At 39.0% G+C, this 18,239-nt stretch overlaps 1 protein-coding gene across 1 annotated transcript; it reads right to left on the bottom strand.

Moving 5' to 3' along the window:
- Window positions 1-5,343: 5,343 nt before the first annotated feature.
- On the bottom strand, window positions 5,344-13,603 carry LOC131234000 (7-deoxyloganetin glucosyltransferase-like). Its single transcript, XM_058230949.1, has 2 exons — window positions 12,770-13,603; window positions 5,344-6,574 (listed from the first exon to the last, which is right to left on the bottom strand). Exons 1-2 carry the CDS (start codon window positions 13,275-13,277, stop codon window positions 5,634-5,636), a joined length of 1,449 nt encoding a protein of 482 aa, XP_058086932.1. The 5' UTR covers window positions 13,278-13,603; the 3' UTR covers window positions 5,344-5,633.
- Window positions 13,604-18,239: the final 4,636 nt, after the last annotated feature.

Raw genomic sequence — 18,239 nt, 5'->3', positions numbered from 1 at the left:
CGATTGAGAATGAGCTAGACATCCACTTGAGAAGATGCTGCATCAAGTTCGAAAACTTCAGATATACTCGAACCCCACACTAACACACACCGAACCCCTCCGACAACATTGACCAACTTTGAGTTGCATTGTAATCTCTTCGAACACATGTTGAACTCCTTTACAAAACTTGGAATCAATGTGTATCAACTTGAGAAGACGTTATCTCAAACTATGGAGACTCTGGACACATTTGAACCCTACATCGACACAAACCAAACCGACACTGAATCCCTTCGATAATACCAATCGACTTCAAGTTGCACTACATTTCCCTCGAATGAATGTCAAACTCCTTCACTGAACTACAAAACAGTATGTATCCATTTGAGAAGATGTTATCTAATGGTACATAAACTCTGAACATACTCAAACCCCACACCAACATGGACCAACTAATGCCAAATGCCTTCGACAACACCGATCGACTCCGAGTTGCACTATATCTCCTTTGAATGAATGTTGAACTCCTTCAGTAAATTAGGAATTGATATGTATCCACTTAACAAGACTTTATCTCAAGGTATAGAGATTTCAAACACATTCGAACCTCACACTGACACATACTGACCAACATTGAACCTTTCTAACAACTCTGATTGACTACGCATGTTAAACTCCTTCACTGAACTAGGAATCGGTATGTATCCACTTGTGAAAATGTTATCTCAGGGTGTAAACACCCCACCTCAAGCCGATAAGCTTGATTGAACAGAACCTTGATCCATACCTTTAACCGAAAACCAAACCCCAATCCACACCCTTAAACATGATACAAACCCTACTCTAAACCCTAGAACCCTAAAAACCAACCTTAAAACTAGTCTCAAACCCAAACTTTAGGAACAACTAACTCATAGAGTCAATCCATTAAATCAACTCACCCGATTAACCCACATAACCTACCCAGTTAACACACTAAGTCCATAAACCTATTTTGGCTAAAGCTCATTCCAAAGCCCAAGTTAGAGGAAATGTAAACAACAAGATAGGCTCAAAGGACCAAATATGTCCACGTGTACAGGAGGAACCTCCATTTGAAACTAAAGCAAAAAAGGAACGACGAGGCTTGCCATGTGACACTGGTCGTATTTTGTCCAGCTGCCCACTCGTGTGCCACTATCCTTACTTATTTCATTGATCGAAATAAACCACAAGTGCATGGCTGCAATGTAGTAATAATTTGGTAAGACCGAGGTCGTACTCACAAGGACTTATACTTATGTGATTTATGGAATACTTTTAGAACTAGAACTAGAATTAGTCTAACTTATATAATTTGAATTATAAAATAATGAAGTAATTGAGAAGGAAATCAATAGAGATAAAACACTAGAGCACTAATGATCCACTTATGACTATTCCTTAATGTTTAATTCACTTAATTCAATTGGATTACTCAACTAGAATCGAAGTCCTGTTGTAACTACCTGGATAAATGAGTAATTAATTAAATTATCATTCATAAACTCAAAGCATATTTAAACTTCAATGGAATTAGTTCTCACATAAAATATCAAAGTATTGATCGCAGAATATTCAAAGCATCTATCATGCCCTTAGTATAGGATAGATAAATGAATTTTACAAATCAAACCCTTCCAAAATAAATAAGCAGTTGTCCTTCGTAAGTATCTAATGTGCTTAGAGTCGATAATGGATCAAAGTAAATAAAAAATAAACCTTCATTCAAACTAATATCGATAAAATTGTTCGACAATCAAATCAATTACATGAATCAAAGTATTTAAAAAAAAAAAAACATTAAAAATAACTACAAGATTCACCTCTTAGCCTTATCTAAGAGGTTAGCCAATTATAGATATGATTGAACTAAAACTCAAAAGAAAATTGTAAAAATTAAAATAGAACCGAAGGATTGGAGGAGGATTCTGTATAAGCTTCACAACTCATTACTCTTTCTTTTCTACCTTAATTCGTACGTATGAAAGCCATAATCACCCCTTTATATATGAAAAATTTGTACTGACTTGGAACCGACTTCAAATTTATGTACTTTTGTTATGCATCTGTCGCATTGACTGTATGATTTTGCTTCGGTCGCACAGAATTAGTCTATCAGTTGCACCCTAATTTCTTCAATATCTATTTAAAATATTTATTTCTCTCAAGTCGCATCGAATCTCCCTTTGTTGGCACTAAACATAGTTTCGGTCACACCTAAGTGTCGAGCCGAATTAACTATAAAAATCACAATTTGTTGTTGAACTGTAATTACGTGGTTTCAATGTATGACTAACATTATGCCATGACATTTCTAAAACTTATTTTTGTACATATATGAGTTATATTTGATGTAATAATTTATTATATTTGACTTGATGGTTTATATTTAACTTTTTGTTTTATATATATGGGAAAAGGTTCTATATGGTCGAGCTCATGGTAGTTCCCTATGAGGTCAAGTTGTGTGGGCCCCACCATGATTTATGTTGAATATCTAACCCATCAGTTAGATGCACCATTCCATAATAGGCCTAGGGCTTAAAAATCAAGTCAATACATGACTTGTGTGGGCCACACCACATACAAAAGTTGAAAGGGGTTTCCCTCCATTAAAACACTTACAATCATTTTTTGGGCCCACCGAGATGTAGTTCACAAATCCAGCCCATCCATTATGTGTGTCCCACTTGGATGAGGGATCAGACCAAGTTTCAAATGCATCAAAACTTTAGGTGGGCCCCACCAAGTGCTTTTATATGTTTTAGGCATGTCTTCACATGATTTTAGATGGTATGGGCCACATGTGTGCTGTATAGGGTTGATTATTGGGATATCCCATCATTTAAAGGAGACCCATCAAATGCACCGTGTTGATGTTCAACATAAATCATGGTGGGGCCACACAGCTCTACCACATGGGGAGTTCCCATGAGCTTGGCCATATATAACCTTTTCCATATATATATATATATAAGAGTTACTTACAAATATTTTTCTATAAAAAATCAAATCTATAGTCATTAGCCATCAATTATGCATTTTTTTTATGGCCAGAATGATGGCTGTCGATGTATTTCTCCAGATCATAATAATTCCCAACGGCTATAGATTCTAACCAAATTCGATGACTTGGAGTTAACGAATTAGGCATTTTTTTTATATATTAGATAGCTTACCTGTATGTTAGATCTACCTAGCTTTTGAATCCCGCCCCCTTCCACTCACGATTCTCACCGGCCAAATAGATATGATCACGTCACAAAAGAATTGCTGGTGGACAACCCTATGTGAAACATTGTGGAGTGAATGATTACCATTGCAAGCTTCTTGTCAACTTATGAACATGTTGGATGGTAAATAAACATTATGATATGATGGGAAAGATGTCTTCTCACGAACGAATCATTAGTGGACTACCTCATATGAAACAGCGTGGAGTGAATAATTACCATTGTGAACTTTTGCATGTTGGATGGTAAATAAACATTATGATAAACCTTGGGAAGATGTCATGTCACAAAAGAATCAATAGTGGACTAAACCGTGTGAAAACAATAAGGAGTGAATTATTATCATTGCAAACTTTTTGTCAGCTTATAAACATGGTGATAGGCCTTGGGAAGATGTCATGTCACAAAAGAATCATCAGTGGACTGCCTCACGTGAAAACAATCTCCAGTGAATGATTACCATTGCAAACTTCTTGTCAGCTCCTGAACACGTTAGATGATAAAAAAAACCATCATGATAGGCCTTCGAAATATTTTATACGTATCATTATCCCTGTAGCGTAGTATCGTGTGGTGTGGTCCCACACACAACACTTGTACAAGACAGTTGGATGCTAGCCATACACACCCCAATGGGTCTCAAAGGAAATTCCAAAATAGGGCGTATTGTCTATGCAAGTGGACCATCATTTGGTGACCCAAACCATCATGAATGTCCGTGGGTCCCACCCACAACACTTATATAACAACTTCTTCCACGTGGCTTCTAAAATAGGGCATCTTGTCCATATAAGTGGGGTCAACCCAAACCAACATGAATGATCAATCTCATTAATTCAAAAAAATAATATTGAGTGTGGTCCGCATGAGACTTAGATCTATCTATTTTTGGGATCATGCCCTAAAATAATCATAAAAAGTGGATAGACCATGTATATTAAACACATATATCATGGTGGGCCCATAGATCACCGTATGCAAGTGTCTTTGACCTATGAGGATTGCCTGCCCATTGCATAGGAAGTTCATGTAGTTAGACAATGTGGGCCGAGATTTCGGTCACAAATCCACTCTATACATCAGTTTTGCAGGTCCATAGTAGGACAAAATTATAATAAAGACTAGGCAGATCGAAAACTCTTGTGGGCCATACCACATTAAATAGTGGGAACGTAGACTCCACCATTGAAACCTTCCTAGAGCTGACCATGATGTCTATAAGCTATCCAAACCGTTGATAGATTATTAACACTCAGATAAACTGTAGGCACAAATATCATCCTGATACAAAAGTTTTGTGCCCCCACAAAAAAGTTTCCATTGGTTGGCGTCCAAGCCGCGCTGTTTTTTGGTGGTGTGGCTCACTTGATTTTTTTATCTACCTAATATTTAGATTAATTTTGATTTTGTTGTCTTGCAAAACTGATGAATTGAGTGGATTTGTTACAGAAATCTCTGTGGACCCATACAGCTTCCGACTGTCTTTGCGCGGGTCAAAGGATTCCAAAAACGTGCGGCCTCAACTTCAAGTAACAAGGTATGGCCCTAACCGTGAGGCCCACCTTGATGCATGTATTGTATATCCATGCCGTTCATATATTTTTATGACTCCTTTTAGGCCATGAACCCAAATTTAGGTAGATCCAAATCCCATCTGGACCATACCACAGGAAACGATGCTGATTGAACACACACCGTAAAAAACTTCCTAAGGCCAACTGTAATGCTCACCGTAATGTTTGTTTACCATCGAACATGTTGATAAGGACATAAAGACCTTATTTAAAGGAAAAAAGAAATTTCAGCTTAATCCAGAACTCTTATAGCCCCCAAAAAGCCTTTAATTGTGGGCATTCATCACCACTGTTTCCTTGGTGTGGTTCACCTGAGATTTTTATATGCCTGATTTTTGGCCTCATACTCTAAAATGATTTTTCAAATTGTATGGACGGCATGGATTAAACACATACATCATAGTGAAGCTCATAGTGCACCGTATGCAATCCGCGGGTTAAAGGCTCCGATTGCAGGACATTTTCATCCTTTTAAGAAAAATCATACTTTACACAGACGAATGTTAGAGAAAGCTAACGGAAGTTAACTGGTGTAGCTTAATGAACACTTAATTAAAAAGGTACGGGATATAAATATCACATTTATGAGGTACTAATTTGTAAAATTCTCTTAAGATAATTAAGGTTACAAACCAAATCCGTTTGAATCTGACTTTACCATGGCACACGTACTGTACGGCTCTCCGCACGCACCCCTACCGACAAGCATCTAACTCAAAATCAAACCACTCTGCATTCTTGTGTGGCCCACCTGATAAGTTGAATAGCATACATCTGGCATGTGCCGCCAAGGTAGATTCGCAAACTAATCCGTGTCCGTTGATCATCCACATTGACAACACTCTTGAAGAACGTCTCTGATCATTCTATCCAGATTAATGTAAGAAGATCCCCCTTGTTTTGTAGCTTTAATTGCACATTCTTTCCACATTATGGCTTTATTCCTCATCTGCATTCCTTTCTCTCCATCCATCAATTCTCTCACAAGGTTCTCAACTTCCACTCTCTTCACATTGTTATCAATCTCTATTCCAATTCCCCATTCCTTGCAAGCATACCGACAATTCGTAAACTGTTCAGAGAAGAAAGGCCAACAGATCAAGGGCAGTCCACTGCATACACTCTCTAAAGTCGAATTCCAACCGCAATGCATTAGAAATCCACCAACAGAAGGGTGGGCCAGAACTTGCTCCTGTGGGCACCAACTAGCAATCAAACACCTTCTTTTGGTCTCCTCGATGAAATCCAAAGGCATGATTGTTGAGTCATCATTCAAGAGATCAGGCCGAATGATCCATAAGAATGGAAGCTTGCTATTTGCAAGTCCCCATGCGAACTCTGTCAGCTGGTGGGCCGTCATGACCGTGATACTACCGAAGTTCACATAAAGAACCGAACCAGCTTGTCTTGTGTCCAGCCATTTTAAACACTCGGGGTCTTCTTTCCATAGGCTTGATTCAATCGACACCAACCCATTTTGAGGAATTTGATTCACGAGCATTGAAAGAGAACCTACGGTGTATAACCGAGGAAACATGTGTCTCAATGCTTCGATGACTTCGCACTCAAAGTCATCAAATGTGTTGAGAATTACACCCCAAGCTTTGTGTGCATTTTCAGCTTCCTCGCCCTCGATACTGACCATGATATCATCACGATCAGTGGTCCTCACGAAACTTGGGAAATCTCTTAAACGGATATCCTTCATACCTGGTATCCAATCGATGTGAGCGTCGAGATATCCATTAGTTAAGTAACTCTCATCTACAAAACACAAATTTGTATGATTCATTACATTACTCTTAAAATAAGCACTACAAACAGCCAGATTCTGACCTGTGTCAGGCTGGGCCACTTCAGACTGTTTATTTGTCAGATATCAAAGCCAGGCCTGGTTGATTGGATTTTGGCTGGGCCTATGTAGAGTTTAGTCAAAACAGAGCTAAGCCCTGACATAATTAGGCTAAAAATTTAAATGATCCACGACGGATTGGCAGGTTGAAAAAATGTCCTGACCCTTACCGACAAGGGATTAGACCCGGAAGTCTGATGGAGCAGTTGGCCCACTGGAAGCTGTACTTTCAGATGACATAAATCGTAGATCATTTCCCCAAGTGGGAGCTAAGGATAACGACCATGTGTCAACCCACTTGGGCTCACAGACTGCGGTCTATCCAAGCCGTCTATGTCATACTCTGTAGAGGTGACCATCAGAAGCTTATGCTCAAGGGGTGATGCCGATAATCACTGGTAGCAGAAGGAATACGAAGCATTAAAAAGGCCATTTCAAATGGCTTGCATTCAACTCTAGATCATTTGAAGCATGATTATTACCACATAGAACATTTATGATGGACGTGAAATGCCTCACATCGCCTAAGGAAAAAGGGAAGCCCCACATGAACGGTGAAAAGTAAAGTTTCCTTGGTGTTGCCTTTTTCATCATGAAGCCAGCATCTGACGCCCACACATGATGCTCTTTCTATGAGAAAGGGTTACAGGTTATTTAGGCGCATTCATGATAACATTGACAAGATGAACTATTTCAGGCGCGGGGCAACCTCAGCATGAGGGCATGCATAAGGGGGCGACACATGCAGATTATTCTGAGTTACAACGAAAGCATAATGAACTCGATGGGAAATAAAGGATCGGGAGTTTAAGAGTAGTGGGTGTCAGGGGAACAGCGGAATCACACATAGATGAATCTAGGATAGCACCAAGCAAACACAAAAGAAAATACAACGATTTAACGTGGAAAATCCTTTCAGGAAAAAACCATGGCACGAAGTGACAGAAATTCATTATGAGAGTAGAAATTACAAAGAGAGAAGACTTAACTGATTCGAACAACCTCAATATCTCACCCTTGCTCCACCTCTTTGAAACCCTAGAACTATTTAGAAACCCTTGGAATACGTCTCAATCTTATTTCCACCCATATTTATAGCTTATAGGAGAATCTCAAACAAAATTAGAAACAAATTTCGCAAATCTTACAAATCCGCAAAATTCTACACAAAACATTCGATGTCAAACATCATCGAAACTTATTCTTCAATGACATCGAAGTTGGGTCGATGACATCGAACTGAAACCTAAATTGTCCAGAGACAAAACCCAATTTTCTGTAAAATCTTGATTGCATTGATCTAGTTTCGATGTCATTGAAGGTTTAATCAAACATTCATCAATGGCATCGAAAAAAGTGCCCAAATAGGTCAATGACCAACTGGAGAAAATCCGAAAAATCTCAATGGGATCGAGCACTGTCGATGGCATCGATAGACCCTATATCTAGCTAGATTTAAGACATCAAATACAATAGTGAGTTCTTTCCCTCCTACAATCTCTATCATTCATGCAATTCTTGGCCGTTGAAATTAACCCTCAAATTTTCATTTAAGTATTTTTCTCACTGTCCCATCCATTTGAGGATGTTGTATAATGTCTTAAATCTGTCTATAATAGGGTTTGCCGATGCGATCAACAGACACCACTCGATCCCATCAAGCAGATGTTGATGATGTCGATGCCATCGATAGATACTCAATCCCGTCGAGAAAATTTGAAAAAATCATAGATGGTTGCTGGACAGTTTTAGAGATTGCTACTTGATGGCATTAAAAGATCTTCGATGTCATCGATTGGTCTTCGATGAGTGTCAATACCATCGAAGGTCCCATTAAAGGCGTGTGTAGTTCTACGTGAGTGGGTGATTGTTTCCTATTTTGATTGTGGTAGTATATATGCTGGGTGTAATTGGAATTAGGGTATGTTTAGGGTTCCTTAAGATGTTCTTAAGGGTTCAAGAGCATTGCCAGGGTTTTTAAAGAGATTTTTGAGGTTGTTCGGATCGGTAAGTCCATCTTTTATTATATTGCTTTCATAGTAGATTGTTTGTCATTTTGCGTCGTTATTTTTTCCGTGAGGATTTTTTCATGTAAAATTAGTGTGTTCTCTACGTGTTTGGTTTATGTTTAATTTCATATTATTTGATTGGATTCGGGTTTGCTTCCGCTTAACTTCCATTAGATGACGACTATGGAATAACCAAGAGATTCCAATCAGGTAGGCCTCCCTACATGGTTGATAGCTAGATTTACAGTCTCCATTACCCTGGATGCATCCGTTGCTTTGAGTATACACGATCTTTTTATTTCTTGCAAGTGGGTCCATTGTTCAATGGAGGGTGCTTGAAGGACATGGATTAGCTACTGACAGGTTGAGTAGCGAGACTCGATATTGAAGTGACGTCACCAAGTTCTGGAAGCCCCACCATGACATATGTTTTGTATTCACACCATCCATCAATTTGGAGAGATCATATTAGGGCATGATCCAAAGAATGAGTCAGATCCAAAGCTTGAGTGGACCCCACCACAAAAAATAGTGGAGAGAGAGTGATGCCCACCATTAAAAAACTTCTAATGGCCACAAAAGTTTTCGATGAAGCTGATATTTATGCTTTCCTTTCTTTCATTTGTTAACACATGAACAGGTCAAATCTCAAATAAACATCATATATGGTGGACCTTAGGAAGGTTTCAATGGTGGGCGTCACTCTCCCCATTGTTTTCTGTGGTGGGGTCCACTCCAGAATTGGATCTGCCTCATTCTTTGGATAGTGTCCTAATATGATCTCTCCAAATGGATGGACGGTATGAATGCATCGCATAAATCATGATGGGTCCATAGAACTTGGTGACATCACTTCAGTAGCGAGTCTGGCTACTCAACCAGTGAGTAGCTAATCCGCGTTTGTGCTTGAAGATCTCCTCTCTTGAATTTGTGGCCTATAAAATTGACCATTGCTAAGAGCAATACAGTCTACATTTAGCCAGACAGGGGTCAAAGATTGGTGGCTAGTATCTTCAATTATGTGAGATCGTTGAAGATTGATTCATCCATGGTGGGACACAATATATCAATGGTCTGAATCAATTAACATGAGCCTGAAAATTAGAGTGCACCATGCAAAGTTTTCCATGTAGATCACCAAAATGTCTTGTGTATATGACATTCAGCCATCCAAAAGGTTTACCTGCATCTCCCCTCGTTAGTTGAGTTGGTAGTAGAGACGTGTGCAGGTGTGTGAGTGATCCAAGGTTCATTTTCTTGGTTGCCTTTGTAAACCTTACACCTTCAAAGCATCAAAGGTCAAAAAAAAAAAAAAAAGTTTCCATGAATGTGAAGATCAGCAAGCCCGAACATGGGACAGATCAACTGATTAGAGGGGCAATATGTGTGCATTATAATCGGATTAGCATCTTTTTACGAGATGTCTTAAATCTGTACATGCAACAGGGGTTCGATCGATCGACTACCCTGGTTGATCAATCGAGTGAACCCCAAATTATACTGATTGATCTATGGACAGTTTTGAATAGTATTGATATTGATCGAACTGTTGGGTCAACTGATTGATAGAATTCAGAAAATACCTCTAAATCACTTGAACACTTTTGGGTGTGTTTGATCACTCGAACATGATGGTTCGATCGATTGAGGATTGGTCGATTGATGTCGATTGATTGATTTTTCAATTGACGATGTGTACGATTTTACGTAATTGCATGATCAGTTTCCCAATCCGGTGTTATGCTATATATATATATATATGGGAGTAATTGCGGGATTATGGGATTCTAATTGGGGGCTTAAACATTTTTAGGGTTTGGAGAGGAGAAAACGATATATATTTTTTTCTGTAAGTTCTTACATTTTCTTGTAACTCATTTTCATAGTGATTCATTAACGCTTTCTGCCATGATTTTTTCCCACAGATTTTTCCACCTAAAAATTCATGTATTCTTTGCATTCGTGATTGCTTGCTTGTGTTCATCTTTTGACTATTTAATCTAAATTCAGAGTTTACTTCCGCGACTTTTTCAACACATCTGTCCATTGTTCTTTGTTGATGCAGGGATGGGTGTAATAAGGTCGATCACCATCTTCCCTAAGGATAACTACTTTAAATCCACAAAGCTTCTCTGGACTCCTCACAGAGACTTCTCGAATCCACGAGGAAGAAACAAGAAAATAGAAATAATATTCATGAAATTCATAAATTGATTGATGATTGAATAAACGAGTTTACAACCCTTTAAATAGAGATATCAAGCCTTGGAAGAAGTTTCATAATTAAACTACAACTAAAACTCCCTAAAATTCGTAACTTACTTAAAATAATAAATTTACTATTTATAATAAGTATAATATGTTCCTTAACCATGTTATTCTTCTAATTTTTCTAAACACTTTTTATGTTGGACACAACTCCTAAAGCTCAAAGGATGAAGAGTTATAATCAAACTAAAACTTACTATAGATATTAAAAACAAAAATAAAATTGATTTTCGACCGTTGATCTGATAAAATCTTGCAAATTCGGGGTGGGCAACCTGGCAAAGCTGGGTTGGTTGGTTAAAGTAGCTTCTCCTACCCAAAATCATACATGGTACGTCAACTAACTCATTCCAGTCTACAAGATATGCCTGTTTTAAGGTTCAAACGGTCTTGATGACTTCCACCTCCGATTGGGCCTTCTTTGGTCCATCTTGGAAATGAAAGTGTCCATGACCCGCTCTACATCATTTGTGGTGTTGGCCACGTTATTAGTGGATCCACCTAATTTTTCCATAGGGTGTTCTTTAAAGTGTGGCAAATGTTGTCGGGGTAAGATAATGTACACAGTCCATGTGTTGAAGCTTCTTTTTTTTTTTGGTTAGCTTGTTAGTATACCCCACTGCCAGTTCACACTTCACTGTTAGCCACCCCCACTAGGGATCAATACCAAGACCTTAGTGTTGAAATGAGATATCTTTCACTCAGTCTACCACTTGAGCTATGGATAAGGGTGTCATGTGTTGAAACTTATGCACTAGTTGGATTATAATCTATTATCCAACTAGTAGCTCCTGAGGTCACCTTATTATACAATACTAAATCCGACGATGCGTACAGTACAGGGCCTTTTTAGTTTGTTCAGGTGGGGCTTATAATCACATGCACCTAAAGTTTCAAAATTTGAAATTAAATACTGAGCGGTGGCAACGCCTGCAAGTCTATTTGCTGTGCTGGACTTTTTTTAGTAATAAAATGCATTAAAATGATTGTAATGTACATATCATGGCTATGAAAGACTAGGTGACAAATTCTCAATTGGAAGTTATGTAGGAGAAAGTTACCGCCAATCCCATGAACAGTGAGGATCTATAGGCGGACTATAATTTATGGAGGCAATAATTTTATTAGTAGCCATCTCTTTTGTCCTGATAATATTTCATTGGAAAACTATCCATGATGTCTAGATCCCTAATCAGTCTTTCAAAATAAAACTCTTTAATCCTACATTTAGTTATTTAACTGTTTTAAAAGTCATGTGTGGCTAGTTTCATTCCGGTCCCTTCTGTAGGTCCTTTGATAACCATATGCAGAGATTTTGAATTGTTTGTTTTTATTTGAGTCTGTCATGGTGTAATATTTATTTTCCCTTCAAGAAGGTTAAAGGTGGTGTGGTCTAACCTTTCTCAAAAATAAATAAATAATAATAATAATAAAACTATCACTAACTTAATTTTTTTTGTTTTCGAGTCTTATAGGAAAGTTTGGGTAGACTATAGCCATTTAACTCGGGCCTTGACTGTTGATCTGATCCCCTACGGGCGGTCTGCGTCATAACATCTATGCAGGCCATCTTAAGCCACATAAATGACTGATTGCGGGCGTTTTCTTCGTTTGATTGGCTGAAAATTGCCAACATCCACAAAGCAGGACGCCTGGAGGTGATCAGTCTCTATCCATGTGGGAGATTCACGGTTAATGGGCCATCCAGAGTAACTTCCATCATCAAAACAAAGGATTGGACCATTAAATCATGGATCCCCCTTTTTTCAATCTGAAGAACCCGAACCTGCTGTAGATGAAAAGTAAGGAAAAGGTAAATGAAAAGGTTACCTTTGAGAGGCGTGTAGCCTTTTTGGATGAGCTCTCTGAAATAAAGGTAGGTCATAGCACCACAAGCGCTCATGGTCCAAAACACCAACTCCAAGATCCCTAGTTCCTCCGCAACCTGTAGAGTAAAGGTCATGAATCCATCTGCTATTATGCAAGACACGGGTGGCACGGATGAGTCGTTGTTGAGCTTCCTTATCAGTTTCCGAAACGGTACAACACAGTGGGTCCTTGTCGAGATGCAGAGTGCTGCAATATCTTGTGTCCCATCATGATCGGACGGTGGTAGTCCATCGGTTATTGTTTCGAATCGGAAATCATCTAACCCCTTCACAGAATCTGGGCCTCTGGACCTAAGTAGGCGTCGGTAGTTGTACTCGGTATGGACATAGGTGATATGGAAGCCCCTAAAATGGAAGAGTTTGGCTAGTTTTAGGAGAGGTTTTATATGGCCCTGAGCGGGATATGGAACGAACACTGCGTGAGGCTTCTCTGCCCTTAAAGGATTCATTTTCTCATAGGAACCCTCGAGCTAACCATGTTCTTTTTATATAAGACCTTATGAGCCTGGAACTGTAGTTGGTTTTGCATGGGTTGCCTGATGGGCCACACATGCACCCACTATAAATAATCAGGACCGTCTGTAGTGTAAGATTAATGTACATCCGCCCTGATCTAAAGAAATTACCTTGTAGATATGATTATGACCGTTGAAATCTGGCATACGAACGGATGGTTGAAGACCAAGATTCGACAGCTAATTTTCAATGGGAAATATTGGTGATCTGGATATTTTTGTTCACCAAATGACATTGGGACTATGGTCAATTTATTATAGGGCCAGAAAGGAGGGTTGCATATGACCATCCTACTGTGGATGGATGTTTGATCCATGTGGCCCATCCTACTCGTTTTGTACGGCAGCGTTAGTTGATAAGAAGGGGAGTGCTCACGTAACGGTACACGCAGCAATTCCTAAATTGTACACGCAGCATATATTTTGTTTTACGTGTAAAGGTATCTTTACAGGTGTTGTGCTCTTAACTTTTGTAAATAAAAAAATAAAATAAAATGGTGCGTAGTTTAAAATTTTTCTCGTGTTTGCACCTGCAGCTTATCGAGCTTCGTGCACAACCAGAGTTTTAAAACAGGAGCGGATTAGCTGTTACTCGGGTAACAGCTGTGGGTGTTACCCTGACCGTGTGGCCCCACCTTGATGTATTTTATATATATCCAAGCCGTCCATCGGTTTTTTCTAATCACATTTTAGAACGAGATACCAAAACTTAAGAAGACAAAAAACTCATGTTGATCCATACCACTAGAAACAGTGATGAATGACTATGAAAAGCAATTTGTGGGCCACAAAAGTTTCGGATCAAGCTGATATTTGTATTCCCTTTATCCAGATATTATTCACATTTTCAACATGTTGGATTGCAAATAAAAATCTAAAAAAAAAAAAAACTTATGATAGGCTCTTTCGAATTTTTAATATCAATCACCACTGTTACCTGTGATGTGGTCCAACTTAGATTTGTATCTGCATGATTTTTTGGACCCTGCCCTAAATGGGCTGGATAAGCGGATGGAAGGCGTGGATATACAAAACATCATCAAGGTGGACCCCACGGTAAGGTAAACACCCACAAAGCTGTTACCCGGGTAACAGCTAATCCGCTCCCTTTTAAATCAGCGCCCGCATGTGTCCTCGTATTCGTTTTCTCCGGTCGTTTGCCAATTGTCAAAGCTACATGTCTCCATTAAATGTGAAACATTGTCAAATTATTCGGAGGAAAGGTAATAATAAAAATCTCATGAAGAGAAAATAAGCAAGTACGCTTGTGCAGATGATGTCGTCTAAGATTCTTTCTTTCCGAACCGTTCAAGTTAAACTTGAACACTGTATATGGTAGTGGTTGGAAAATCTTTTCAAGAGAAATCAACCAAACTTACCCATCAAAGTGATAATATGGCAAAAAAAAATTGTATGGCACCTCGCATCACATGTGCCAGATGGGCCCTGGTTGGATGATCCAAAATGTTGATATAATGGGATTAGGCTGAGGAGGCCATTCCTCAAAGTATTGAAACATCCTAGCCATGGAATATTTAGCTTTTCTTAGGTCTGTTGGGATTGTGTGGAAATAAATTTGAATTCCATTAAACAAGACAAAATCTAACATAAATAAAAAAACGCAAAAAATACACAAATTTTATGTGAAAAAACTTTTCACTTACAATTCACTATGAAAGCAATATTACAAAAGATGGATGAACTTACTAATCTAAACAACCTCAAAATTTTCATTGAAAACCCTACCAATGCTATTGAACCCTTAGAAACGTCTTAGAGAACCCTAACCTTTCCCTAATATCAATTATACATAGTATATATACTACCACAACTAAAATAGTAAATAAATTGCGCATTTATGCAGAACGGCATATGACTTCGATATATGGGACCTTTGATGGCATTATGACGTAGGGGAGGATGAGAGGTCGAGCACGGATAACTATTCTGAATCCACAGAACTTCTCTGGACTCTTCACAGAAACTTCTTAAATCTACGAGGAAAGAAAACAGGAAATAGAAATAAATTCTAATAAATTTGAAATTGATTAATGAATGAATAAAAACGAATTCACAACCCTTTAAATAGGGGTACCAAGCAATGAGAAAGAAATCAGAATCAAACTACAACTAAGACTCCTAAAATTTGCGACTTACTATAAATAGTAAACTTACTATTTATAGACAATCGTGATGTCTACTAGTGCGCAAGGTTTTCGACCAAAAATAGTTAGTGTCCTATTTGGCTTCACCAAACCGTTCTCCTAATCTTTCTAAGCTCTTTTCACATTGGACGCAACTCCTAAAGCCTAATGGATGAAGAGTTATAATCAAACTAAAACTTACTAGTTATAGTAAAAACGAAATTAAAATAAAAAACCGACCGTCGATCTGACGGTATTTCACAAATCCGGCTTGGGCAACCCGGCATAGCGGGGTTGGTTGGCTAAAGTAGCTCATTCTACTCCAAAATCATATATTTTACGTTAGATAATTCATTCCAGATTGCGAGATACGCACGATTTAAGGTCCGATGGTCTGAATCATTCTGTCATCGACCAGGCCTTTTCTGATCCATCTTGACCATGTAACTGTCCGCGACCCACTCTACATCACATTAACACCCATTGAAGACCAGTTAATGATACCAAAGATCTTTCGATGCCATCAAGTATCAACCTCTAAAATTGTCTAGCAACCAATTAGAATTTTTGTGAATTTTTTTCAATGGGATTGAGTATCCATCAATAGTATCAACATTTGCTCGATAGGATGGAGTGATCTGTCCATGACATCGACGAACCTGGTTACATACAGATTTAAGGCATTTAGACATTAATAAGGTCTTTTTATCAAAAGGTGAGAGCAGATCACCCCAATGTTTTTTTTTTTTTTTGAAAACTTCCATACATCCATTATAACAGCTTTCAACATAAAGATTCAACCCTCCTTACATTATATGCAGCCATTAAAATTTGGTGGGCCCTTGCTGATTCAACAGCCCAGTCGACTGTAACCAAGTCTGAAGAAACCTTTACCCTACTGCAACAACGTTCAAAGTAGGTGCATCCTTCAGACGACACAGTTACCAATATTAAATAGAATATCACAACAGCCCACCTTGCAGAAGCTGAACCTCAAATCAAAGAGTATATTCCCCTTCTCGATTTACCCAAGTCTCTCAAGAAGATGCTTCCAAAGGCAACGATGCGGGGCTTCTGACTCACAGAAAATCGAAACAGATCCTTTAATTTTGAGCAGCCATTTTGATTTCCACCTGTTGGGAGTTCCAATTACTTTCAATGCTACTTATTCCACAAAGGAGAATTTCTTGCCCTCAGCTATGTTAGTAGCTGTCTCCCTAATCCACAAGGTAACTTTTTGGATGACCTCCTCTGCCATTGCAAATCTACTTTTAAAGACTTCCATTTCTATTCAACCAAAGCTCCCAGAGAATTATACATGGGACAATCCCCTTCAAACAACTGAATTGGGAAGAGTTACAGGCAGTGCTGCACCGTTGGAGGAGCCTTTGGTGGAATAAAATACATGTGCACATGAAGTCGACCCAGGTCGAGCTAGGCCGAACATGCTGAGGCTATAATGGCTTCAGCCCAAGCATGGCCCAAATCTTGAATAGGCCATACACACAAGCCCAAGCCCAGCCATGGGCTAAACTAATAGGTCAAAGCCCGGTCCAAGCAATGTCAGGCTCATGGAGCTGGGAGAGCTATCCAACCCATTGCCACGCATAAATCCAAACCATTGATCTATTGAGTTCAACTTGGACCATGCCCCAAAAGTTTCTAAGATTGGGATATTCCTGCAGCTAGAGCTGGGCATGGAGTCAAGTCGGACCGAGTTAGGGTTGACCCGACTTGATCCGTTTTTTAAATAGACCTGACCGAACTCGACTTGACTTGGTACTGAGTCCAGCATGCCTGAACCAATCCAAATCCGGGTCTCGCTTGGACTAATTCAAACCGCAAGTCCGACCCAGTAAAAAGTACTGAGTTGGTTCGAGTTAGCACCGATTCAGAACGAGAGATGAGGGAGGGAGGGAGGGAGGGAGGCAGTAGAGGGGAGAGAGAGGATGACGTGGTGAATCCGGTTATGGTGGTAGGTGGCTGCCGAGCTTGGAAGAGGAGAGAGAGAGAGAGAGAGAGAGAGAGAGAGAGAGGTGGTGGATGGTTGCTGGACTTGGAAGAGGAGGATGAGGGAAGAAGAAAGAGTTTGGGATCGGGTCGGGATGGGTCAGGTCGGGTCGGGTCCAGCGTGTAGGGTTAGAGATATTTAAAATTTAGGGTTTTTAAAAAAAAATAAAATAAAATCTTCATTAGAGTCATGTGCAAGAATTTAAGTTTAAAAGTTATTTATTATTTTTAGTGAATTTAGAAAAAAAAAATTACAATTTTGAAAAAATTATGATTTTAGAGTTTAAGGTTTCTATCAATCATCTTTATTACTTTGTAAACGGACTTCATTTATACTTCCATTAATAGTATCAATTTTGTTTGTTTTTAGAGATTTCTAGAGATGAAGATGGTGATTTCTTCTATCTTATTTAAGCACTCGGTACATTTATCCAGCGTGAATCAACTTATATGAATGGATTGGACTGCATTTAAACATCACGCGGGCCTTAGGAAGGTTTCAATGGTGGACTTTTCCATCCCCACTGTTTCCTGTGGTGTGTCTCACTTATTTTTGGATTTGCCTTGAGTTGGAAAAACTGATTTACTGATGGACGGAGTGGATGCCGTTCAAAAATTGCAGTAGGCCCTACAGAGCTTAGGATTACAGTAGGCCTGGCATTGGGTGAGGCCCAGGTCTACATTTTTAGCAATGGGTCAGGCCCACGCCTGCATTTTGAACTGATCCGACCAGCCTTGTTCA

This window comes from Magnolia sinica, chromosome 2 (assembly GCF_029962835.1).
Source record: "Magnolia sinica isolate HGM2019 chromosome 2, MsV1, whole genome shotgun sequence".
NCBI lineage: Eukaryota > Viridiplantae > Streptophyta > Magnoliopsida > Magnoliales > Magnoliaceae > Magnolia > Magnolia sinica.
The sequence above is the reverse complement of the archived record's forward strand: the minus strand, read 5'-3'. Positions and strand labels throughout refer to the sequence as shown.